The sequence below is a fragment of the Sphaeramia orbicularis genome, chromosome 11, assembly GCF_902148855.1.
Source record: "Sphaeramia orbicularis chromosome 11, fSphaOr1.1, whole genome shotgun sequence".
In the NCBI taxonomy this organism is placed as follows: Eukaryota; Metazoa; Chordata; class Actinopteri; order Kurtiformes; family Apogonidae; genus Sphaeramia; species Sphaeramia orbicularis.
Genome location: NC_043967.1, coordinates 52,943,994 through 52,969,957, shown reverse-complemented (window position 1 = coordinate 52,969,957; position 25,964 = coordinate 52,943,994). Strand labels below are relative to the sequence as shown.

The window sequence follows — 25,964 nt, the reverse complement described above, 5'->3', positions numbered from 1 at the left end:
AAAATAAACCCAGTTCCATAGAAGCACATATTTGCAAAAGATGCTGCCTTTGATAACATTCACTTAAAATAATGGTAGTGATTAAAGTAACTGATGTAAAATCAGAGACCAGAGGTGGGTTTATGTCGTATTATATTTCTTACTAAGGTTTTAAACTCAAAGGGGTCATGGTTTATAGTGAATTCTTTACATATGAAGGCCTAAAACTGTCCGTCTGCCTGGAACATTTGCATTTTTGTCTTTAACGTCGGTGTCCAGTTTTATCCACAGTGTCCACAGGTTGGATGATAACAGTGGTTTGTCTGAGACGTCAGACCAGTTTGGAGTTGATTTTGCATGTTTATAAAAAAATTAAAAAAAAAAAAAAAAAAAAAAAAACTGTGTTATTGTAGATGGAGCATAAAATAAGTTAAAAATAATTCATCAGTAGTTGATAAAGACAGTGACATATTTAGTATTGATGATACTGAAAGGTTGTTTATTTTTGTTTTTTTCCTCTTCATCACAAAAACTCATTGAAATATGAAAAAAAAGTCTCTAATAAGTGTCTTTGATTGAAATGTAATCAGACAAATGACATAAAATCAAATGAAACAACCTTTTATTTATTGTAGTTCTTAATTATTTCATTGAATATTCTGATTGAACAGTGAAAGGACCTTCCTGAGGGCTCTGCCCAAGGCATCAGTAAAGTTCTATCTAATCTATCTTTCTATCTATCCATCTAATCTTTATTGATCGCTGATAAACATATCAGTAGATATTTTCAGTTAAATTGACGTATAAGATAAGACTTTATTGATCCCACCATTACCTTCTATTTATAAGCGTCCTCTTCACTTTGACTACATTTCCCATAATTCTCAGCCAACACAGTCAGTCATCAGGTCAACAGCTTTAACAGCTGATAAATAAACTAATATTTCACTGGTTAAAGGACTAGTGTCACATTTATGTAAACTGAACAAGCAGCTGTTAGCTTAGCTTAGCATAAAGACTGGAAACGGATGGAAACTGTTAGCATGGATCTGATAGTCTGAAGTTGTGTTCACTGACTCCCTGTAAGATGAAACATTGTTCATTTGTGTTTTGAATCATCACCAAAATGATCAAAACATCCGTGGATCAATACTGTTGTGATTAAATTGGGGTTTTTCTTCAGTGTTTGTAGTGAATTAACAGAAAATGATCATTTTGTTTCCTTTATTTTAGTGAACGCGTCCCTGATTGATTGATTAATAATCTGGTGAAGCTGATTGACATGTTATTAATCCCACAGACTGTTTATTTATAACCGCGTCCCGTCACCGATCTGCGTCACCACGGTGATGGAGGCGTGTGCGTCTGAACACGGCTGCTCGTGGGCACCGCGTGACGTCGTCTTCGCTGTTGTTTTTCTTCTTGTCTGATGCTCGGTTTGTTTCTGTTTGTGTGAGTCAGATGTAGGAGGAAGACGAAAAAGAGGAGGAGGAGGATCTGAGCCCAGAAACACATAAATGAAAATGATGATCACAGCACATTCAGGGTTTTTTACTGATTTATGAACGTTTATGGATTTCCTGCTTTTCTGAAACGTGTCAGAAAAGGCCTTTTTACACTTTAAAGGTTCAGTTGAGTTTTTGGATGCATCCACATGTCTCTGTAGAAAATTTTATTGTTCATTTTAGTTCTGATTATGGTCAGAATCAGCTTTGTTGAAGTCAGTGGTTTTAGTGCTGATGTCAAACGTGGATGTTATTATTAAAATTACAGGTTTTTTTCTCCATCATTCTAAGAAGTGAGCTGAGATTTCTCTACAAAACTGAAAACTAACAATGAGCCTGTTTACATGCACACCGATACTCTGATCATTAACCAGTTTCTGGAGTTAGATTATTCAAGTGACCATGTAAACAGTATAATCTGATCTGTTTTAACACACAACAGCAATAACAGCAGGCAGGGTGCTTGTGGGTTGGATATATGAGACAGTAAGTCAACATTTAGTCATTGAAGCTGAGGTACAGGAAGCAACAAAATGAGGAACATGAGGAACTGAGTGACTCTGGTCCATATTGAAATGGTGAGGACGGTTAGAGCATCTCCACAACTGCAGGTGTTGTTGGGAGTTCTTGGTCTGTATTGGTTAGTACCAGCCAAAGATGGACTACTACTACTACTACTACTACTACTACTACTACTACTACTACTACTACTACTACTACTACTACTACTACTACTACTAATAATAATAATAATAATAATAATAATAACAGGGCGACATGGTGGTGCAGTGGTTAGCACTCGTGCCTCACACACAGAAGGTCCTGGGTTCTATTCCAACACCAGTTGATGGGGGGTGGGACCTTTCTGTGTGGAGTTTGCATGTTCTCCCCGTGTCTGCGTGGGTTCTCTCCAGGTACTCTGGCTTCCTCCCACCATCCAAACACATGCACTGATAGGTTAATTAGTTAATCTAAATTGCCCATAGGTGTGAATGTGAGAGTGATTGTTTGTCTCTATATGTTCAGTCTGTGATGAACTGGCGAGATGTCCAGGGTGAACCCCGCCTTCGCCCGTAGGTAGCTGGGATAGGCTCCAAGTGACCCTAGTGAGGATAAAGCGAGTTTAGAAAATGAATGAATGAATGAATAATAATAATTATAATAATAATAATAATCCTACTACTAATGCGCATTTCAGCCCCGCCCTGTGTCCCCGTGTCCCATCGATGTTGCAGCACAGAGGGCGTTTGTATGGGTTTTCCTCAGCCTTCACAGGCCCGATCGCTGCCAAACTCACCAAATGAATGTAAACATTACCTGACAATCTACTACGCACAAGTTTATGTCCGTATTCAGATGTTGTGAGGTATGCTGGGTGATTTTAACAGGCTCCCAGTTTACCACAGACCAGAGGGCGTACGAGTACAATGCCGCTGTTGCACCACGGGAGGGCACTATCGTACAATGGCACCACGGGTACAATTCCGCTAGTAATAATAACTACAAAAGCACTCAGAGAGCGCAGAACTCCGCCAAGGCAGATCAGCCACCCCAACCCCCCACTCCCCAACTGATCACCACCAAAATTTAATCATTTGTTCCTTGTGCCAGTATCAACATTTCCTGAAAATTTTATCCAAATCTGTCCATAACTTTTTGGGTTATCTTGTTAACAGACAGACAGACAAACTTCGATGAAAACATAACCTCTGCTGTTCCTTGGCGGAAGTAATAAATACATACATACATGCATACATACATAAATAAATGTAAATATATTTTATTTATAGGCACCTTTCAGGATACTCAAGGTCACCATACAAAATTAAAATAAAACACAATTAAAATTACACACATATGTATATAAAACACACAGGTACATACAACGGCAGCAGATAAAAGTTTAAGTACGGAATTTACCGACCAAAAATGGACTAATGAAGAATAGATACATCCCAGGACCATTGAGCGTCTGTGGGAGGTGTTGGACAAATAAATATAATCCATGGAGGTCCACGTCTCTACTGTACAACATGATTTAAGGATTGTACGAGTCCGTTTACTGACATTCCTACTGATTTTTCTGGTTATGCTAATGTTAATGCTAATGCTAGGTGTATTAGGCTGCGTAAAAATACAGACTGAATTTCCCTACATGGATAATAGAGCAAGTTAACCTTTACTTTAACCTGCAGAGTTTGTGTAACATTTTCTGTAGTGGAAACGAAGATGATGAAGATGATGATGAAGATGAAGTGATGACTTCAGACAGTGAAGGTTTACAGAACCTCTGAACCACGACCCGCTCTGAGTCTGGTTTACACAGATGGTTTGCAGATGCACCCAAGGACCAGTCTGCTGATTTTTACACTTTGAGATGTGAATGATCCTGAATGATGTCACAGTGATGTCATCAGGCCCTAATGAGAAATGGCTGCATTGTGGGAAATGTAGGAACCAGCGTTTGAGGACGTGATAGGTAGATGGAGTCATGTTTTAAGAAGAAACACCGCTGTCACTATAGCAACAGCTGTCCATCTGTCTGTGTGTGTAGTGTCCGCCCACGCCTCAGTGCTACACAAACCTCACATCTGGAAACCATCACACACACACACACACACACACACGATGAGCTCAGTGTCAGCTGTGTGTGATCAGCGCCTGGACTCGACACAAACACCCGCAGCTCAACACTCGCATAGCATACGACGCCCACAGATCACATGACCGGGCCGCTTCCACTCCACACCAACGCTTTGGATGATCTTACACACACAAACTCAGAGAACCGGGGTCACACCAGGTCATGTGACTTCCCCATGTGTTGTAAAATACGACTCTGTTGATGTTTTTAACAAGAGATTACAGACAGTTCTGCATTTTAGAGTGGACGCCGTTTGTCTAGAAGAGAACCAGAGCGTTAATCTGGAATGAAAATAGTAGGACCTTTAATCTAGAACGAAAAGAATCTGGAATGAACATTAATCCAGTATGGATCTGTGCATTAATCTAGAACAAAAGGATTGGATTATAATCTGAACATTAGTCTGGGATGAAAGGAATCTATATGTTAATCCAGAACAAAAAGAATATGTACATTAATCTGGAATGAGCATTAATCAGGTTTGAAAACAACCTGCAAATTGTTCTAGAATTAAAAGAATTTAAACATTAATCTAGAATGAAAAGAATCTGTGTTAATCAGAAGCAAAAAGAACCCAAGGGTTAAACTTTAACAAAAGGATCAGAACATTGATCTGGAATGGAAAATAATCTGAACATTAATCTAAACTGAAAACAGTGTGTACATTTAATCCAGAATGAGAATTAATCCAGAGCCAAAAGAATGTAAATGTTAATATGGAATGAAAAGAACCTGGACATTAATTCATAATGATAAATAATTTATCCAGAACAAAAAGAATACGTGCCTTAATCTGGAATGAACATTAATCAGGTTTGAAAACAATAATCTTCATATTAATCCAGAATAAAATGTACTTAAACATTCATCCAGAAATAAAAGAATCTCAGGGAAAATGTTAAATTGGATCAAATCTTAAATGGTTTGTTCCAGTGGAATCACGTTGTGTCATGTGACCTGTTCATATTCTAATCTGGATCAAGCCTTCAGTCCATGTTCTGGACTTCCTGGTAGGACTGGGATTAATCCGGTCATACTGGATTGTACTGGATTCCATATGTTCTGACCCAGATTCTGACGGTGTACTGTGGGTCCAGTACCCGAGTCCTGCAGGTGAAATCTGAAACAGCCAATCACAGCTCAGGTTCCTCCTCTTCTTCTTGTTACCTGTGTGAGTCGTGAATATTTAACGACCTGCTGATGTTCTACTTAATTCATGAGGAGAAGAAGTGGGCCGAGGTCGTCGCCATGGAAACAAAATCACAAATGAGCCGATAAAAATGAAGTAATGACCAGTTTCTGTCCACATATTGATTATTGATGAACTGATCAGTTCTTCTTCGTTTTATTTCAGGTGTGTTCGTCCATCATGGCCGACGCTGAGGTTTCCCTGTCTCCGGCTCTGCGCCCACTACACATTAGCCCCTCCCACTCGGCCCCGCCCCCTGCCTCATCCTCCTCCCCCACCACCTTCTCCTGCCCCTCCTCCCCCTCCAGCGCCTCCTCTACATCCACCTCTTCCTCCTGTTCAGAGAGCTCCTCAGACTGCCCCGCTCATCACCACCACCACCACCACCACTACCCTCGTCACCAGCCCCGCCCTCAGCTGCAGCTGCCCCCGCCCCCCCACAGTGAGCAGCCGTCGTCCCCCAGCGCCTCCCCCCGCAGCTCCAGCCCGTCCGGCAGCATCGGCAGCACTGGCAGCCTGGGCAGCAGCAGCGAAGGCATCGGCAGCAGCGGCACGTCCAGCGCCGCCGACCCCCGGGGGCCCAGTCCACCGCTGGACGTCATCTCAGAGGACGCCATGGAGATGGACCTGGGGGCCGACCAAGGTACGCTTCTGTTACCATGTCAACAAGCCTGATCTGGAATGGTTCATGTTATTTTTTTTCCTTTTTAAGCCATAAAGACCTACTAGTGCTACTTTTTGTGACAGTTCCTAAATGAATTTTTCTCTCTATTAAACTTTTCTGAAGTGATTTATCACCATTTATTTTAATATTATCCTCTGCATTTTGCATGTTTTAGTGAAAATCAGGTATTTTCCAATAACTAATTTACCGATCCTGAAGATGTTAAAACAGTACAGTTGAGGGTCGTTATATAAAAAACAGAAAACTGAAGAAAATGTGCATTCTTCATCATAATACAGGGTGGGGAAGCAAAATTTACAATGAACATTTAGTTGTTTTTTCTCAGCAGGCACTACGTCAATTGTTTTGAAACCAAACATATATTGATGTCATAATCATACCTAACACTATTATCCATACCTTTTCAGAAACTTTTGCCCATATGAGTAATCAGGAAAGCAAACGTCAAAGAGTGTGTGATTTGCTGAATGCACTCGTCACACCAAAGGAGATTTCAAAAATAGTTGGAGTGTCCATAAAGACTGTTTATAATGGAAAGAAGAGAATGACTATGAGCAAAACTATTACCAGAAAGTCTGGAAGATACTATTAAAGAAGAATGGGAGAAGTTGTCACCCCAATATTTGAGGAACACTTGCGCAAGTTTCAGGAAGCGTGTGAAGGCAGTTATTGAGAAAGAAGGAGGACACATAGAATAAAAACATTTTCTATTATGTCAATTTTCTTGGGGCAAATAAATTCTCATGACTTTCAATAAACTAACTGGTCATACACTGTCTTTCAATCCCTGGCTCAAAACATTGTAAATTTTGCTTCCCCACCCTGTATAAATCACTAACTCAATGTAAAAACATCCACTGTCACTGATCCAACTCCATGGGTTTTACTGATGAATCAATGTTGTAGAAGATGACGGTGTTTCCACGGTAACTACGAAGCCTCTGAATGTCCAAATGGATCATAACTAATGACCATGAAAAGATGACAAACTGTATTTTACACCAATTATTTACATGTATTGACAGGATTGATGGATCAACAGGTATTTATATATTTTAGATCAGTAGATGGTTTTGGTCTGCGTTGAATGAAAGTTGAAGAAACAGGATAAAAGTTAATTATGATTTACTTGTAAAAGAGGGAACATGATGAAGATGATGTAAAAAAGGAAACAAAAATGACATGAAAGCCAAAAAAAAGGGTAAAAGTGGTGTAAAATGTGAAATGAGACAAACGGCAAAAAATGAAAACAACATTGAGGACGCAATAAGGAGCAAATGACAGAATACGAAAGAAAAAAACACCTGTAGTATCTGATTTCACAAATATTAAATCACTGTTTAGAAAATGACTGTAGGTTTTATTCAATGAGCCTTAAAAGCAACATAAAAGATGAATAATTGTGGTTTTAAATTCATCATCGTGGTCAGAACATGACAAACACCTAAGAATGTGTCTCAAATTTAAAAGTAAAGCATTAAAAATAATCATGATAAAATGATTATTCAACATCAAAATATATGCAAGTACAAGTATCTTACAATACAACCTTCAGACTAGTAATGTTGTCATATAATTCACAATATTGCAGTAATAACAATTATAGTGATGTCAAATTGTATCTTATCTCAAGTTATTTATGTTATTTGTTTCGTACCTGCAGTGATCGACCCTGAAGTGGCTCTGAAGGCCTGTCAGGAAGTTCTACTCAAAGTCCGACTGCAGAACAGAGACACGACTGAACAACAACAACAACAGGACAACAGTCGGCAGGCGGTGGATGAGCAGCAGCAGGATGATGACGATCCTCCGGCGGATCGCGGCGGTCCTCAGTGGCCGATGAGCCCCGACAGCAGCTCCATCAAAGAGGAAGACGAGGAGGAAGAAGAGGAGAAAGCCCCGCCTCCCGCCGCTCCCTCACCTCCGTCGTCGGCGTCGTCCAAACAGTCGTGGCTGCTACGGCTGTTCGAGTCCAAGCTGTTCGACGTTTCCATGGCGATCTCTTACCTGTACAAGTCGAAGGAGCCGGGCGTCCAGGCCTACATCGGGAACCGTCTGTTCAGCTTCCCCGACCAGGAGGTGGACTTTTACCTGCCGCAGCTGCTCAGCATGTATGTGCACATGGACACGGAAGTGGGCGACGCCATTAGACCATATCTGGTGAGTGACCGACGGGTAACCCTTTTAAGACGAGTGTGTCTCCGGTGTTACATTTTTGCATCTATCATCGTTCCAAATACCATATCCCCTGAACCGTTTACACTATTGACAAAATTCAAATGGCTTCTGAAAGCTGAGATTGGATTCTTTCTATTGGTCTATAACACATTAGAGTAGAGGCCTGGATTCGCTGGGGGGGGGGGACTGAGTGCAGTAGAGAGCAGCAGAGTACAGTCGGTGAGAGAGAGGGGAAAGATTTGTATTTTTTTTTAGTAGAGTTTTAGTGGTGAATTCTTGTCTAGTGATAGTGCCGTTTTGGAGTGTTTTGCCGTGTTTTTGTCAGCTTTCTCTGTTTTGTTTTTTTCTGTATTTTTCCAGTTTTTATAGTTAATTGATAGTTGTATTTTAGCTGTAAATATTATATAACTTTATGTTTAACAGCATAAAGGAATCTAGGCATCCCATTTATAATGGTAGTCTTTATAGGGTTTATCTGATCAGACGTGTTTGAGTTTATGTAACATGTTGTCTTTGATTTGCCTGGAGGTTCAGATGCTGTTTTCACACTCTGACTTGGACAGGTGGTTTCCATTCTAATTTAATCATGATTAAATTTCATGTTGGTTCTACTGTGGAGGAAGTGAAAGTGTTCACTGTAACTGGATGATTATTGAAACCAGACATTTGATTCAGTCATCTGTCGGTGTAACATTCACCTTTATAAGCATAATGGGGTTTATATACACGACCTGGCCCCCAAAAAAGTTGCCATCTGTATTTAACTAAGTAATAATAATAATAATAATAATAATAAACTTTATTTGTATAGCACCTTTCATACAGAAATTGTAGCCCAAAGTGCTTCACATTGATTGAAAAAATACAATATTAAAATACATTAAGATTTGATTATACATCAAGAAATAAAATGAAATTTGAGAGAAATACAATAAAATAAAAATAAAAATAAAAACAGCGCACATTAAAATATTTGATTATACATAGAATTTTTGAAGTGCAAGAAATAAAATGAAATTTGAAATACAATAAAATAAAAAATAAAAACAGAAATACAATAAAAATAAAATAAAAATAAAAACAGCGCACATTCCTGGTTCCTGAATTGTGACCCCATTTTTATCTCCTTTCAAAGGCTGATGAGACTAAAAATGTTTTTAATTTGGTTTTAAATATATTCAGTGAACTGGCTTCTCTAATGTCTTTTGGAATTGTATTCCATAACTTTGGTGCATAGTTAGTAAAGGCTGCGTCCCCCATTTTCTTTGTAATATTTCTGGGAGTCACTGGTAACCCTGCGTTTGATGACCTCAGTGTTCTAGTTTGTACATAATCGATCAGTGAGTTTGCAATGTAACTTGGTCCGGTTCCATTTAGAGCGTTATATGTGAGGAGTAGTATCTTAAAATCAATTCTGTAGGTTACCGGTAGCCAGTGCAGGGAAACCAACACTGGAGTAATGTGCTCTCTCTTCTTGGTTTTGGTTAATAACCTAGCTGCAGAGTTCTGAATCAGCTGAAGTCTGTCTGTGCTGCTTTTTGGGAGACCTGTAAGGAGTGCATTACAGTAGTCCAGTCTGCTGGAGATAAAAGCATGGACCAGTTTTTCAGCATCCTTTCGATTTATAACCGGTATTACTTTGGCTAAGTAAATAGGTATGAGCCTACTATTGGATAATTTCTGCAGGGGCGATTGTCTTTCAGCTGGCAACAAGTTATTTAACCCCAAATGATGCAATGAGTAGCTTCTTTTTTCCTAAACAACCATGTCAAAAGACGCATCCTGTGGTCGTGGAAAAGATGGTAGTCTGTTTGAGAAGGGTCAGATCATTGGCATCAAGCACAGAAAACCATACCATACCATACCAACTTTATTTATAATGCACTTTAAGAACTTTACAGCTGGTTAAAGTGCTGTACACGAAACATAAAACAAGGGATTAGATAAGTAAATAAGTAAAAACAGTGTTAACACAGGGTGCAAAGCAGGCTAAGAACAACAAAATACAGCCGTTGTAAAAACAAAGACAAATTAAAATCTGATTAAAAACAGCATAAAAAATATATATAAAAAAAGAAACATGTCACTCATTGATTAAAAGCCAATGAGAAAAAGTGCATTTTTAGACAAGATTTAAAAACAGGCAGAGACTGAGCCTGTCTGACATCTAAAGGCAAGTGGTTCCACAGCTAAGGAGATTGCAGAAACTACTAAAATTGGGTTAAGAACTGTTCAGCGCATTAATAAACATAACATGTGCACACTTGAAAACCCTCGACCTGACTTATCAGGTGCACTACTGCCCCCAGTGGCCTGATTTATCAGTGCATGTCAAAGTTTTTGGACGGCCAGAAGGATGACCAACTGATGACAATGCCCTGCAGCCAGTGTGGCCGAGGGTAAAAACTGGAAGGATAGTGGGGAACCATCATCTTCGAGGAAGAAATGTGGTTGGAAAAAAATCCTGATTGGTCATGATCGGTGATCATTTAAACATTTAGTGAAATTGAATCATAAAAAAACAAGAGTAGAACTCAGGGCTATGTTTAATTGTGAAAGTAAGAGCATTTCCACATGCACAATACGAAGGGAGCTCAAGGCATTGGGAGTGCACAGCTGTGTAGTCTTAAGAAAGCCACTCATCAGTGAGGCCAACCACAAAACAACGATACAGTTTGCTGGGGAGGAAGAAAGTCATGTGGTCTGACAAGTCCAGAATGACCCTGTTCCAGAGTGATGGGTGTATCAGGATAAGAAGAGAGGCACATGAAGTGATGAACCCATCATGCCTAGTACCTACTGTACAAGCCTGTGGGGGCAGTGCTATGATCTGGGGTTGGTTCAGCTGGTCAGGTCTAGGTTCAACATTATGTGCCCAAAGAGTGAGATCAGCTGAACCTGAATAAACTGAATGACCAGGTGCTTCCATCAGTGGATTTTTTTCTTCCCCGATGGCACGGGCATATTCCAAGATGACAATGCTAGAATTCATCGGGCTCAAATTGTGAAAGAGTCGTTCAAGGAGCATGAGACATCATTTTCACACATGGACTGGCCATCACAGAGTCCAGACCTGAACCACAGAGTCCAGACCTGAACCCCACTGAGAATCTTTGGGATGTGCTGGAGAAGGCTTTGTGCAGTGGTCAGACTCTCCCATCATCAATACAAGATCTTGGTGAAAAATTAGTGCAACACTGGTTGGAAATAAATCTTATGACATTGCAGAAACTAACTGAAACAATGCCACAGTGAATGTGTGCTGTAATCAAAGTTAAAGGCGGTCCAACGAAATATTGGAGTGTGACCTTTTTTTTTTATTTTTGTTGGAAACTTTTTTTTGGCCAGGCAGTGTATGTAGGCTGCTGATAATCTTCAGCTCTGAATGGTTGGAGGGTTTTTCCAATCTTATTTTTGGTCCTAAGGAATATGAGATGAAGGCAGCATTAGTGTTTGTTTCCATCATCTTCCCAGTGCAGTTTATTAAGCACAAAAAGCCCATAGAAAGTCACCAACTGTTCCAGGTTATCGTCTTTAACATTGTTGTCATCCTTTATTTATTTATTTTTTTACTAATAATTTAAAGCCGCAAATGACTGTGTCCTATTTCTTCAACTTCCAGTCTGGACCAAAAGTCAGGCTCTTAGAGGCCATCCACATGAATCCAAGTTGAGGAGTATTCGCAAGCGTTTTTATCATATGGCCGTTTCAACCCAGTGGAAATGCATTATGGGACCTGAATACAATAACATTTGAAAGCCTGTCCCAGAGTGAAATCTCAAAACACTACCCTAACATTTCTGTGTTTATAACACATGCATCTTTTATGAAACCATGACACCATAGCTCCGCCTCTCCCTTAACCCACATGCGTTAGCCCCGCCCACAACCGCAACAATGGTACACAATGTTTATGTCAGACTAGTTTTGTGTAAATGCTCCCTTTCTTCTTCTGTTTTTGATGTATTTCTGTGGCCACTTACAGGCTTGTCATATGTACTTCACACATTTCCTGACAGTGTCGTGTTCATGAAAAAAAAAATAAATGAAAAAGAAATGGATCGTTTTTATGTTTGTGTGGACATGGTGTTAAAGTGAATTAAGTAATGATTCGATTAATAACATGCCTGAGTTTGACAGCAGTGTATTTTCTTGTTACATTTTTGTTCTGACATCTCTTTTCCCTCCTCCTTCCTGTCAGATCTACCGTTGCCGTGGCAGCATCACCTTCTCCCTGCTGTCAGCCTGGTTACTGGGGGCGTATTCATCTGACATGCACATCTCCACCCAGCGTCACTCCAGAGGAACTAAACTCCGGAAACTTATCCTGTCTGACGAACTCAAACCCGACCCGTCCAGAGCTCTGTCAGTGTCCGACAGCCCCGTGTCCTCGCCGTCACACCGCCACCGCCACCGACGACACAACAGCAACCACACAGAGATGGGCCCCGCCCCCTGCGGTGCCGCCCCTGGTGTCCCAGCCACTGGTGAACCCGAGGTGTTCACGTCTCCATCCAGGAGGACTCATCAGCGCTCCAAGTCGGACGCCACCACAGTGAGCTGCGGACCAGGAGCCGGACTCCGACGCACCGGGAGCAACCCGAAGGTGGAGGCGGTCCAAGAGGAGGTGTGTACAGATTACCAGTGATGTCAGAGGGAAGGGGCGGGTGTAATTTACAACGTACAATCTCAACTGTTGTTCTTCAGAATGAGGTTTTCGGATGTGTTGATAAAAATGATGAACTGAAGGATAAAGTACAGGTTAGCATCAACAAACGGACTGTTCACTGTTTTAGCCGTTCAGTCACGTATGTACAGTCATTAAAAACCTGGAAAACTAATGGAATTAATTTTACAATGAAGCCAGTTTCCAACTCAATTTTTTAAAAAATGAAAAAGTTCCAGAAAAGTCCTAAAAGACAGTTGCTCAAACACAATGTAGTAACATGCTCAGTGCATATAATACTGTAAATATGACAATAATGAATAAGGCATTAGCCACTTTTACACAGAGATCCTAGAAAAAAGGTGAGATGTTGATCCCACCTTTTTGCCACCCTTGACCGATTTCCACAGCTAAGCTAAAGGAGTAACAGAGGTGAGACAGGCTGGACTTTTATGCAGTGGACCTGCATTCACCAATCAAAGGGGCGGTGATGCAACGCAGCATATGGTGCAGTGGTTCCCAACCTTCTCTGGCTCGTGACCCCATTTTAAGATCAGAAATTTCTGGCGACCCCAGACATTCAAAATGAGGTGTTCTTTTTTTTTTTTTTTTTTTTTTTTTTTTTTTTTTTGCTAAAATTTTTTTTTTTTTTGGTCATGTAATAGTTTGCTATACTATATTGCAAAAAAAACATTGATTTTAGACAGCATTTAGTCTATATAATGTATATTATTATGGACGGAGGCAGAAAAGCCAGGTTGAGATTAAGATTACTGCACAAAGTGAGAATTTTATTTTCCTTGGTCAGGATATGTACAGTCAGTCCAGCTTGTATTTACAAGGCTGACAGTTAATAGTGAACAAACAAGAACTCAAACTATAAATTATGAAAGAGCTGCAGCATCTGAAATTGACCACAATGAACATGTGAAAGATAAACAGTACCACAGTGCTTCAGTTTCAGCTTCACAGCTTGTCATGTCTTTTATGTATTGGGGTTGTCTCTATCAACTCACCATATAGTTTTTATTAGTAATGTTTTAATTTTTTTTATTTTATCAATTACTAGAAATTTCAGGCGACCCCATTTGAATTCCAGGCGACCCCACGTGGGGTCCCGACCCCAAGGTTGAAAAACACTGGTATAGTGCGATGTAGAACTTGCGTGTCAGAAATACCCCGAGCAGAGTCAGCCCGCCTTTCAACGTTTCACAAATGTTAGTATGGATAGAGTCCTCCGCACGAAGTGACGACAGCTCGCAGATCTCGGCGTCTCCCCAGTTCGACATCTTCGTGGTCGCGTTGATATGTTTGTTTTGATGTACGCGGCCTGTGCTCATTTTTAAATCCCTCCGGCGCAAGGGTCGCACACGCAATACGTCATCAAAATGTCACACTTTGATTGCGGAGCGAAAGGTGTTCCTTTTACATAGCGTTCCAGAATCATGATCCCACCTTTCTCCCGGCTCTGTTACTATCTCCAGAGGTGTTACAGAGCTGTGACAGAGGTGGGACCAAATGATCCACCATTTCATTTACACAGACATCATTCCAGAGTAAAGGTGGAATATTCCCTGATCAGAGGTGCTGTGGAAAAGGGTCTACGGCAGAAACCCTTTTAACAGGCTGAACCCTCTACTTTATTTAGAATGTGCACAGTTTACTTTTACTGAGTTCAGAGATACTGTGCTTAATTTTATTACCAATATACAGATGTTCGTGAGAACACATGGACATGAAAACTTACCTCAAAGTCATGGAAATTCAACAATAATCACTTTATTTGAGCATCACCTTTCACACAAATATGCAGCCAAAGAGCTTCATAAAACAAGAACAGATGAAAAATAAATAGAGCAGCAAAGTCAACCTGAATTAAATGAAACTAAACAGTTGAAAACAAACTAAGACGCCTTCGCAGACGTCCTGTGGAACATGAGGTTTTCCATTTATTGGTGAAAATGTGTGTGAACTCTGCCTGGAGACAGAGGCAGGGAGTGACCTGATTGGCCTAGAGCCAGGGTTTGGTTCTGAACAGATGGAGAGTGAATCTGAGTGTGTTTACGTCGTCCAAGGAAAAATCCTCTGCAGTCGATCGGAGGAAACTGAACTTTTAACCCCTCAATAGAAACAGAGAGAGAAAGAAGCTGCTGTTTGTTTCAGAGTCGATAATGGAGAATGTGAAGCTCAAACAGTTGGAGGAAGAAAAGACTTTCAACTGTATCAGCAGCGTGAAACCAGAAAATACATAAAGGAAAGCAAGATTATTCATGTCAGAGAAACTGATGATAAAAGGTCACTGACTGAAACCTGAAGGAAGGAAGGATAGAAGTAAAGGTGGAAGGAGGGAAGGAAAGGAGTAGAGATAAAAGGAAAGATAGAAGGATGCATGCAAGGAAAGACAGTGGGAATGAATAAAGGAGTTAGGATGGATGTAAGGAAACATGAGATGAGAAGTAAGGAAGGGAGTTAGGATAGAAGTAAAGGTAGAGGGAAGGAAGAGTGGAATGATGGAAGGAAGGATAGAAGGCAATATAGGTAGAAAGGAATTAGGGAAGAAAGGAATGAGGAAAGATGGACAGAATGAAGGGAGGAAGGATAGAAGGGAATAAAGATGGATGGATGAAGGGATGAAAGAATGGTGGAAGGATGGATAGAGGAGAGTAACAATGGAAAGAAGGAAAGATGGTAGGAAAGAAGGGAGGAAGGATAGAAAGGAGTAAAGATAGATAGAAGGAAGGAAGAAGGGAAGGTGGAACAAAGGAGGAGAGAAAAGGAAAGGAGGCGTATAACACAGATGAAAGAAGGAAGGAAAGATGTAAAGAATGAATAAAAGAGTAAGGAGGGAAGGAAACAGTAGGAAGGAAGGATAAGGAGTAAGGAAGGGTTGGAAAGGGAGGATTGAAGGAAAGGTTAAGGAAGTAAAAACAGAAGGAGATGAGGAGGGGGGGAAGGACGTGTGTGATGAAGTGTGATATTTACAGTAAAATCTGCTGCTTGTGGTTCATTTATTGGCTCAGATGAAGAACAACCGGACAGATTAAAGGGAAATGATATTCGTAAAAGAACTGGACATCCTGTAGCAAAACCAGAGTCGCTTCCTCCTCCTGTTCGATTCACTTCCTCTGATCAATAATCCATCATTTACATACAAAGACGGTTCTCACAGATCAGGTCGCAGGCCAGTTAAAAGGACAAAACAGTGAACTAAAATGGAGAAGAGACATCTGACTCCTCGCCGTCCCGCTGCTGGTTGCCGCGGTGACAGACGGGACAGGAAGTGAGAGCGGGAGGAGGGTTGGTTTACAGCCAGACACTGCAGATACAAACAACAACAACAACAACAACAACACAGCGCTTATGTAACGGAGACAGGCTTTAAAGCAGCAGGTCCTCCAGGGCTGACGTCTTCAACGAGGGACACTTCATGGACAGTTACAGTTAGGAGCACAATGACAGACGGCCGCAGCAGGAGAAACCACACAGAGCTGCGGAAAACTGTGTCAGTGAACGCAGCATCAGCAGCTCCACTGACATTGAACCCATCTGGCTGCTGTCGCCACGGAAACAGGACACCATGGCAGTCTGGGCTGGGTTTGGATGTTCAGGAGGAGCCGTGGCGCCCTCTGCTGGACAAACTGGTCTGGGATTGTCCATTAAAATGGTTATTACTGTTCAGAAAAATCAGAGTGAAAAAATAATTACCAAGGCTAAATAGAAATTAAAATAAATGCAACACTAATTAAGATGAAACATTATTATTTTATTTATTTTTTATTCATTTATTTTTGAAGAAGTCACTAGAAACACTTTAGATTGTAGTTGTGTAGTGGGAAAAAAAATAAATAAATAACAGAAATATTTAATGGGATCAATCTTTCATCATTTTTCAACTTCCATAAATCATGGTTTTCCTCATAATCTGTGAAAAAAACTAAAGAAAGATGCAACTCAGTCAATTCAGTACTTATGATCTCTACATAAATGAGAAACTTGCTGGCTTCCTGGATCCAAACTTGCAAAAATACATCATAAACATCCATAACATTCACATTTTTAATAGACTACCACTGTTGAAAAATTGAATAAATGCCCCGTCAACCTGGAATCCAATAAGATAAACCTTCTAATAGTGACACCTTTAAAAAGATGTAATTTTAGGCAATAAAAATTTTACATTTGATATGTCTTAACATTAAGTTCATAATGAATCCATTTTAAGTCGCATATACTTCAGTCTTTTAATGTCATTTTTAGGGGTGTAAGAAAATATTGGTTCTGCAATATTTCGTGATATTTCATTTTAGAATACTGTATCAATATTAAAAAGTACTGTATCAGTATTTTTAGGTATTTATTCAAATGCAGATATTGTGGAGATTCATTTTAGTTTTTTAGTTTTTCTTTTTTGTTTTATATTTTATTTATTTGTTATTTAACACTCTTTTGTGAAATGATGTTAGTTCCTTTGTTGGGATCGCACAAAAATACTGTTCTGATATTTCTTATGAACTAATAGAATATGAACATTTGAACAGGATCTTAAACTGTAATGTCTGTAAAACATCATTTAAGTTTGAACAGATGAACATTTTGTGATATAACATTAGATCCTGTTGTGATCGAGTAAAAATGTGTTTAGTATTTGTGCAGATTTCTGGTGTAATTCCATTCTTCCAAGAAATAGTCTTTTAAAAAAGAAACAAAACCAATTTAAAAATTGCCTTTTTAACACTATCGTGATGTATCGTATCGTGATCCTAGCATTGTGATTTGTGTCATATCGCCAGATTCTTGCCAATACACAGCCCTAGTCATTTTGGTTAAAACTGGTAAGAAATCAAAAACCAGACCATGATGAACCAATAAGTATCAAGCAAATTGTGCAGTTAGAAATAATCAGACCACATGGATCACATTCATAGCCTTTATTTCATCATCATGAGGTAGATGGAACTTTGGGAACAGTTGTACAGTGATGATAAAGACAGTATAAATGTGTTTCAGTAAAACCATAAAAGACTATTCCAACTAAGTGAATGTGCCTTTTAAAGCAGTAACAGTTAAGTAAACAGTTTGTGTTGTTGTGTGGAGGGTTATGAACGGTCGCCTGTTGTGTAATGGTGGTTTTCGTGTGTTTGCTGACTGGACACCGTCTGTTTGTGTTGCAGCCGGAGCGTCTGCGTCCTCAGCGCGAGTTCATCAAGTCCCTGCTGTGCATCGGGAAGCGCCTGGCCACGCTGCCCACCAAAGAGCAGAAGACTCAGCGACTCATCTCCGAACTGTCGCTGCTCAACCACAAGCTGCCGGCCCGAGTGTGGCTGCCCACGGCCGAACACCAGCACCACGTCTGCAGAATCCCCCACACCCAGGCCGTGGTCCTCAACTCCAAGGACAAGGTGCTGAACTGGAACCAGAGATCTGAAACATTGTTGTACAGACATACACTGAGACTCACAGGAACACACTGAGATTCACTGAGACTTATTGCAACATGCTAAGACTCAGTGAGACTCAAATAACATGCTAAGACTCATTGTAACACGCTAAGACTGAGTAAGACTCATTGTAACATGCTAAGACTCAGTAAGACTCATTATAACACGCTAAGACTCAGTGAGATTCATTGTAACATGCTAAGACTCAGTAAGACTCATTGGAACATGCTAAGACTCAGTGAGACTCATTGGAACATGCTAAGACTCATTGGAACATGCTAAGACTCAGTGAAACTCATGGTAGCACGCAAAGACTCAGTAAGACTCATTGTAACACGCTAAGACTCAGCAAGACTCATTGTAACACTAAGACTCAATGAGACTCATTGTAACACGCTAAGACTCAGTAAGACTCATAACATGCTGAGACTAATTGTAACAAGCTGAGACTCAAATAACATGCTAAGACTCATTGTAACAAGCTAAGACTCAGTGAGACTCATTGAAACTTCTTGAGACTGAGACCCATTATCCTCCTCAGGCTCCATACATCATCTACGTGGAGGTCCTAGAGTGTGAGAGCTTCGAGACCTCTCCCGTTCCGATCCGAATCCCAGAGACCAGGATCCGGTCCGCTCGGTCTGCAGAGAACCTGGACTGTGGCGTGGCGGCGAATGGAGGCGGAACTGTGGCCATGACATCAGAGCACAGAGCAGGAAGCTTCTCCACCGTCCAGAACTACGACAATGACGATGAGGCCTGGGCGACCGACGACATCGGACAGCTGCAGGTGGAGGTGAGACCGAAGTCACATGACCTGGACCTGGACCTGGGTTAGAATTCTGCCTTTTTTTTTTTTTTTAACCTAAACCTGTTGCGTTCTGTGTTGGCGTGTGCAGGCGGAGGCTCAGACCAGCAGCAGTGATAACATCAGTCAGTTCTCCGTGGACAGCATCACCAGTCTGGAGAGCAAAGAGCCGGTGTTCATCGCCGCAGGAGACATCAGGTCAGCACATGTCTGTCTTCAGGGGTGAAACTCAATTCAGACCAAACATTCACGACTAAATGAAATTGCTTTTGAACAGGGGTGTCAAACTCATGTTAGTTCAGGGGCCACATTCAACCTAATATAATCTAAAGTGGGCCGGACCAGAAAAAGAATACAAATAATGAGATAAGAACTTATAAATAATATCAACTCTAAAGTTTTCTCTATATTTTTGAGTGAAAAAAGTACAATTCCATAATGAAAATCTTTACATCTACGAACTGTACTTGAACATAACATGAACAAATATGAACAACCTGAAAATTCTTAAGAAAAATAAGTGCAATTTTAACAATATTACACCTTAGTTTATCATTTATACATAATAACCTGTGAATAATGACAACTCCAAGTTTTTCTCTTTGTTTTATTGCAATAAAAAAACATCAAATTATGAACATATTTACATTTACAAACTATCCGAACGAAAAAGATGTAAATAACCTAAAAAAAAACAAACAAGAGAAATATGTGCAATTTTAACAATATTATGTCTTAGTTCATTATTTATACATGTGCATCACAAGTTACAGATTACATTTGATCTACAATTTGTTAGCAAGAGGCAGAATATTGGTACAATTCCACATACTTTTATTAAGACATTTCAGGTTATTCACATTTTTTGTCTATAAATGTAAACATTTTTGTGTCATTTTACTTTTTTTACACTAAAACAAAAAAGAACTGAGCAGCATTGAGTTTCAGTAAATGTCAGAGGTGCTGTTGTGGTAAATGACTCTATTTTAAAACCCTACAAATTATATCCAGACGCTAAAAAGCCTCAAGAGACAATAGTGAACACACAAAGTTGTTATATATCAGAGGTGTCAAACTCATTTCACAAATACACAAAACATTTAGTACCAGGCATAAGACTGTTGAAATTGCACTTTTTAGGTCTTTCATTTTAGTTCAGGTTATTCTTAATTTTTGTGAAAGGACAGTGTGTAAATGTAAACATTTGCATATAATTTTTGTTTACTTTTTTTTAAAAAAACACTAAAACAAAGAGAAAACTTTGGAATTGTCATTATTTATCGGTTATTATGATAATATTTTACTGGTCTGCAACCGTTGGTGTGAATACGCCCTACGGTACAAATGATTAAATAGGCTCCATCTGAACTTGACCACATTGGCACTTAACAGTTTGATCCTGTTTGTTTTCATTCGTCAGGCGCCGTTTGTCAGAAAACCTCGCTCACACTCCAACCTCATTCAGGAGAGACCCCGAAGACCCGTCAGCTGTCGCCCTCAAAGAACCCTGGGAGGAGAAAGTCAGGTGAGTTGGAGTTTTTTGGGTATTATGAGGAAAGCCTTCATTTATAGATGCAGATTAAGGAATGAAGTCAAATGTTTTTGCTTTTTTTAAAATGTTTTTTTTTTCTTCTCTCTCGCTCTCTCTCGCTCTCTCTCTCGCTCTCTCTCTCGCTCTCTCTCTCTCGCTCTCTCTCTCTCTCTCTCTCTCTCTCTCTCTCTCTCTCTCTCTCTCTTCCTTTTTCCTCCTCTCACTTAGTTTCAGCTACTTAATGATTGTATTTGGTCATATTCCTGATTTTTTTTTTTTTTTTTTTTCCTTTTTTTTTTTCCTCTTTTATTTGTCTTGAGAAGTCCGTATCATATCAGTCACACCACATACACATCTTACAAACTCCACCACACACAGAACATTTACACAACCAGGACAGGACATCGATTTTGTCTTCCTGACTGACATGTGTTTCTTTTGTATATTACATGCCATATATCTTAACCCCCCCACATTATGATGATGTAATGTAAAATAATACTGTACTTAAATCTCTTTGTCACTTGGTGTCGCTTCAATAAACGTTAAAAAAAAAGTTATATACCTGTTGTGAAGCACATTGAGTCTGTCTTGTGCATGAAATGCACTCTATAAATAAAGTTGAATTGAACTGAAAATGTGTTGATTAAGGTCCATATAGTGCAAAAATATTGTATTTATCATGAATCATTAACAGTGAATGAAAAACCAGACCAAGCTGATTTTACCAGATATTCATCATCGTTTGTGTTGCTTGTTTTTGTTGTCGTTAACTCTTATAATCGTGGCGTGTCACTGTGTTCAGGCGAATCCGAGAGGCGTCGCCTTATGGTCACCTTCCAAACTGGAGGCTGCAGTCGGTCATAGTGAAATGTGGAGACGACCTGAGACAGGAGCTGTTGGCCTATCAGGTGCTCCGACAACTGCAGGTAAACACACACATAAACAGAACTGCGCAGGTCATGTGGTCATGTGACACGAACCTAACATAAGTCATGTGATGTGTCTCAGTCAATCTGGCAGCAGGAACGAGTCCCGCTGTGGATCAAACCCTATAAGATCCTGGTGATGTCCTCAGACAGCGGGATGATCGAACCCGTCCTCAACGCCGTCTCTCTGCACCAGGTGAGGTCACACAACACAAAGGATCATGGGAAATGTAGTTAGCAGATGATGCTTTGCTGAAACTAGATTTCCTTGCCAGTATAAAAGCTGAGGACTTTATTCAGTATTTATGTACTTCTGGAATTTTACAGCATTAAATCTAATTGGTGATTGATTGTGTTATTTATTTCATGCTATAGAGTTTATGTTGTGAATTAATTATTTTTCTTATGTGTTGTATTGTCTTATCTTGTGAAAGTGCTATATAAAGAAATGTATACTATTACTATTATAGATGACAATGTTGAATAGTAACTGGTTTTGCAGCTGCAGAAATTATGATGATTTTCTTGCTCCATCTGCATACATGCCATACATGACATGTCAGGAAACCAAATGGCATCTGAGCTTCTAGGACAAACACAGGAAACTCCTGATTTTTTTTTTTTTTTTTTTTTTTACTTTGCAGTGTACAGATTCAGTTTGCCCATGTTCTGCTGAAAGAAGAATTTCTATAACATGTGAGAGTTAAGGTCAAGCTGGAGTCAAGCTTCTTGTTTATTTACACTAACTTAGTCAACAAAGCTGATTCTGAATATCTCATACTGGCTTGTGCCTTATAGTTATGGGTTTATACTGTACATTTTTGCAGACATTGAGAGTTGAGGCCCAGTAATGAAAGGATTCCTCCTCAGAGGGATAAACTCGACCATTTTACTGTATATCAGGAGTCTCAAACTCATTTTCTTTCAGGGGCCACATTCAGCATGATTTGATCTCATATGGGCCGGACCAGTAAAATAATAGCACATTAACCTATAAATAATCACAACTCCAAGTTTTTGTCTTTGTTTTAGTGCAGAAAAACCCCATTAAATTATAAAAATACTTACAAAAACAATGTGAATAACCTGAAAAAAATTTAATTTCTTAAGAAAAAGAAGTGCAATTATAACAATATTCTGCCTCGACTTATCATTTCTACATGTGCATTATGGATCAGATCTGCAAAGACACTAAACAGTAACAGGCAGAAAATTGTTAAAATTGTGCTTATTTTTCTTAGACATTTCAGGTTATTCACATTTTATTGTTAAAGCACAGTTTGTAAATGTAAATATTTTTATAATTTAATGTTATTTTTTGCACTAAAACAAAGACAGAAATTTGAAGTTGTCATTATTTATAGGCATAATGTATTATTTTTTTCACATCAAACTGAGAGGAAAATATGGAGTCATTATTTTTTGTAGGTTATTATTATTTGACTGTAGATCATGTTGGTCTGTATGTGGAACCTGAACTAAAATGAGTTCCACAGCCTTGACTGTGGAATTTTTACACTTTGCAAATTCATCCCACTGGCCGGATTGGAACCTTTGGTGGGCTACATCTGGCCCCCAGGCTGCGTGTTTGAGACCCCTGCTGTATATATTTGGACCATTGTATCAGAATGAGGTTCAGTTGAGTCCACTGGTCCCTGTGTTGTGTTTCAGGTCCGTAAGCAGAGCCAGTTGTCTCTGCTCGATTACTTCCTGCAGGAACACGGCAGCTACACCACCGAGGCCTTCCTCACCGCCCAGAGGAACTTTGTCCAGAGCTGCGCCGGGTACAGCCTCATTTGTTACCTGCTGCAGGTCAAAGACAGGTGAGACGCATGGACACACCTGGTTCACAGCTGTCAAACACAGACACACCTCCTTCACAGCCATCTTTATGTGTCATGCTAAGTCGAGCTAACCTCTGTCCACAGACACAATGGGAACATCCTGCTGGACTCTGAAGGCCACATCATCCACATTGACTTCGGCTTCATCCTGTCAAGCTCTCCCCGAAACCTTGGCTTCGAAACGTCCGCCTTCAAACTCACCTCAGAGTTTGTCGACGTGAGTAAAAACCCAACGGATTTTAATTCGAAAAGAAATGACCTGGTGGGGTTCAGTCATCTGTGTGATAGTTGACACAAGTCAAAACTAGTGTTCAGAGAACGCAAACCTCCGCCAAGCACCCCAAACGGTGTGCATATGTGGATCGGCTATTTCTTTTGAACTATGGATGTGCAAAACAAATTTCATAATGATATTTCACGAATTGCATTTTTTATGATTTTTTTGAAAATGGTGCATAAAAAATAACAAAGGTCAACAGAGTGCAACAGAAGAGAAATGGAGCAAAATGATATTTCGTACAAAGTTGATGCTTGGTTCCAGTCATGTGTATGTCAAATTATATTAAATTCCAATCAATCTTTGTTGAGTTACAGTGAAAAATGTGTGGTAAATGGGATTTTCAATGTTAAATTGAAATGTCCACAGAGTCCAAATTCCACAGTGGATGTGGACAATTTTGTGCCAGATACAAGATATTGTTCTAAGCTACGGGTGGATCAAATTGGAGGCTAATCGGAGTCATTTTGAATTTTTTACGAATTTTCGAAAACTGCTCAATGATGAGAGATAGGAAAACTGTAGATTTTTGACCTTGCTGTGACCTTGAACTCTGGCCTACTTGGCCCAAAATTTAATGGGTTTGTCCCAGGGCCTAGGCCTATCTGTGGGGAAGATTTGGTAAAGATGGTTGTGATAGTTTTCCCATAAAGTTGCTAACAAACAAACAAACACACAAATAAACACACAAAGCAGTGATCACAGTACCTCCTGGCGGAGGTAATTAATCACACTTCAGAATCTCCATAGATCCTTAAATCTAGGTTTGATATTTATTGTCTACAAGTGTCTTAAAATGTCTGAATTTGTAGAAGAAGCAGAAACCAGGCCAATGTCTGGACCTGAAATAATAGAATGACCTGAAGACAGATGCATTCTGGGAGATTTTAAAGTGAATGTGTGTATGTTTCAGGTGATGGGCGGTCTGGATGGAGACATGTTTATCTACTATAAGATGTTGATGCTTCAGGGTCTGATCGCTGCCAGGAAACACATGGAGAAGGTTCTGCAGATTGTGGAGATCATGCAACAAGGTAATGTTCAGTTTTCCTTTTTTGGCTCTAATCATTCGCTCTCAGGCAGCTCCACAGATCAAAAAGGAGAGGTTTTCCTTCTCACTGCCATGAAATGCTTGTATTTGTGATTCACCTGGACAGAAATTAATTGAGCTGGAATGAAAAGTGGTTTCAGAGTAGTTTAGAACCAAGATGTCGGGGGCCTTGAGTGGAGGAATAAGGATGAAATAGAAACCTGAGCCACCGCTGGGGGAAAGCAGCTGATTTGAACCAAAATGAGACCGACATTAATAATGAACATTCATTAATGGGAAGAAGAAGAAGAAACAGGTTGTGAAGCAGCTCCATATACAACTTTGTCAGCTCTAATAGAGTTTGGAGACAATACAAGTAGACCTGCAACTATTGATTATTTTCCTACTTAATTAATCTATCGAGTATTTTTGATTTGATTAAGCGATTATTTGAATAGGGAAAAAAAATGTCTGAAAATGACAACTTGTTTTTTATTCCAGAACCAGCTGGAACAAGAACCACAAAAAGTATAAAAGTAAAAGGACATGAAAAAAATGATAATAATAGCAATAACAACATGAAATAAATAAAAAAACAAGTCAAATGACATATACAAAATATGTGTACTGCAGTCTTCTATTAATTTGTATCCAACTTTTTAAAATGGAACTAACATACAACTTTGTGGCGATCCTGACATCAAGTGCGTTACAGTAAGCGTCTGTGTGAAACGCAACAGTGGAACCAATGTTTTAGCAAAATTAACAAAATGAGGCTTTGATTCAGGGAGATTGTAATCGAATAATTTTTTTTTTCATCCATTCAAGTCAATTAACCATTTCAGCTCTAGATACAACAACTCTGGTCATGTAAGACTACACTAACATAATCAGTTTTGCGTTATCCTTTTTTCCTTTTCATGTGTTGCCTCTGTATTTTTTGCCTCAAGTTTTTTTCCAGCATCAAATCCAACTCTTTCCAATATTAACAGGTCGACCTCAATGTACAAGGTTTATGTGTGCAGCAATTTTCATCTGATGACTGATTGAGAAAACACAAAAAAATACTGACTTTCTAGTTAACAGACTCCTCATGGCCCATGTTCATCTACTGAAATATGATCTCCTGCATGTTGTCTCACTCCTCACAGTATAATAACAATCATAATATTATTTATGTCATGTCTTTATGTTGCTTGTTGACAGATGATAATGTTGGTTTATCTGGTTGGATTAAATCAAACTGGTTTAAGCTCCTACA

At 39.6% G+C, this 25,964-nt stretch overlaps 1 protein-coding gene and 1 long non-coding RNA gene across 3 annotated transcripts in view; both read left to right on the top strand.

Annotated features, from left to right (window-relative positions):
- Positions 1-25,964, top strand: part of LOC115428271 (phosphatidylinositol 4-kinase beta-like) — a 35,562-nt gene that overhangs the window by 5,644 nt on the left and 3,954 nt on the right. The window contains exons 2-13 of one of the 2 annotated variants that reach the window (XM_030147171.1): positions 5,483-5,960; positions 7,666-8,162; positions 12,382-12,807; positions 18,018-18,245; positions 18,826-19,080; positions 19,184-19,290; positions 20,513-20,617; positions 21,429-21,552; positions 21,635-21,748; positions 23,224-23,375; positions 23,481-23,613; positions 24,587-24,707. In XM_030147171.1, coding sequence (XP_030003031.1) covers positions 5,498-5,960; positions 7,666-8,162; positions 12,382-12,807; positions 18,018-18,245; positions 18,826-19,080; positions 19,184-19,290; positions 20,513-20,617; positions 21,429-21,552; positions 21,635-21,748; positions 23,224-23,375; positions 23,481-23,613; positions 24,587-24,707 — 2,725 coding nt within the window. In that variant the 5' untranslated portion in view covers positions 5,483-5,497. Of the gene's footprint in view, positions 1-5,482; positions 5,961-7,665; positions 8,163-12,381; positions 12,808-18,017; positions 18,246-18,825; positions 19,081-19,183; positions 19,291-20,512; positions 20,618-21,428; positions 21,553-21,634; positions 21,749-23,223; positions 23,376-23,480; positions 23,614-24,586; positions 24,708-25,964 lie in introns of those variants that run through there. The other variant, XM_030147170.1, reaches the window with a different exon arrangement.
- Positions 10,263-10,586, top strand: LOC115428274 (uncharacterized). The gene is made up of 2 exons (XR_003936597.1): positions 10,263-10,471; positions 10,506-10,586. It is a non-coding gene; the product is annotated as an uncharacterized LOC115428274 (long non-coding RNA).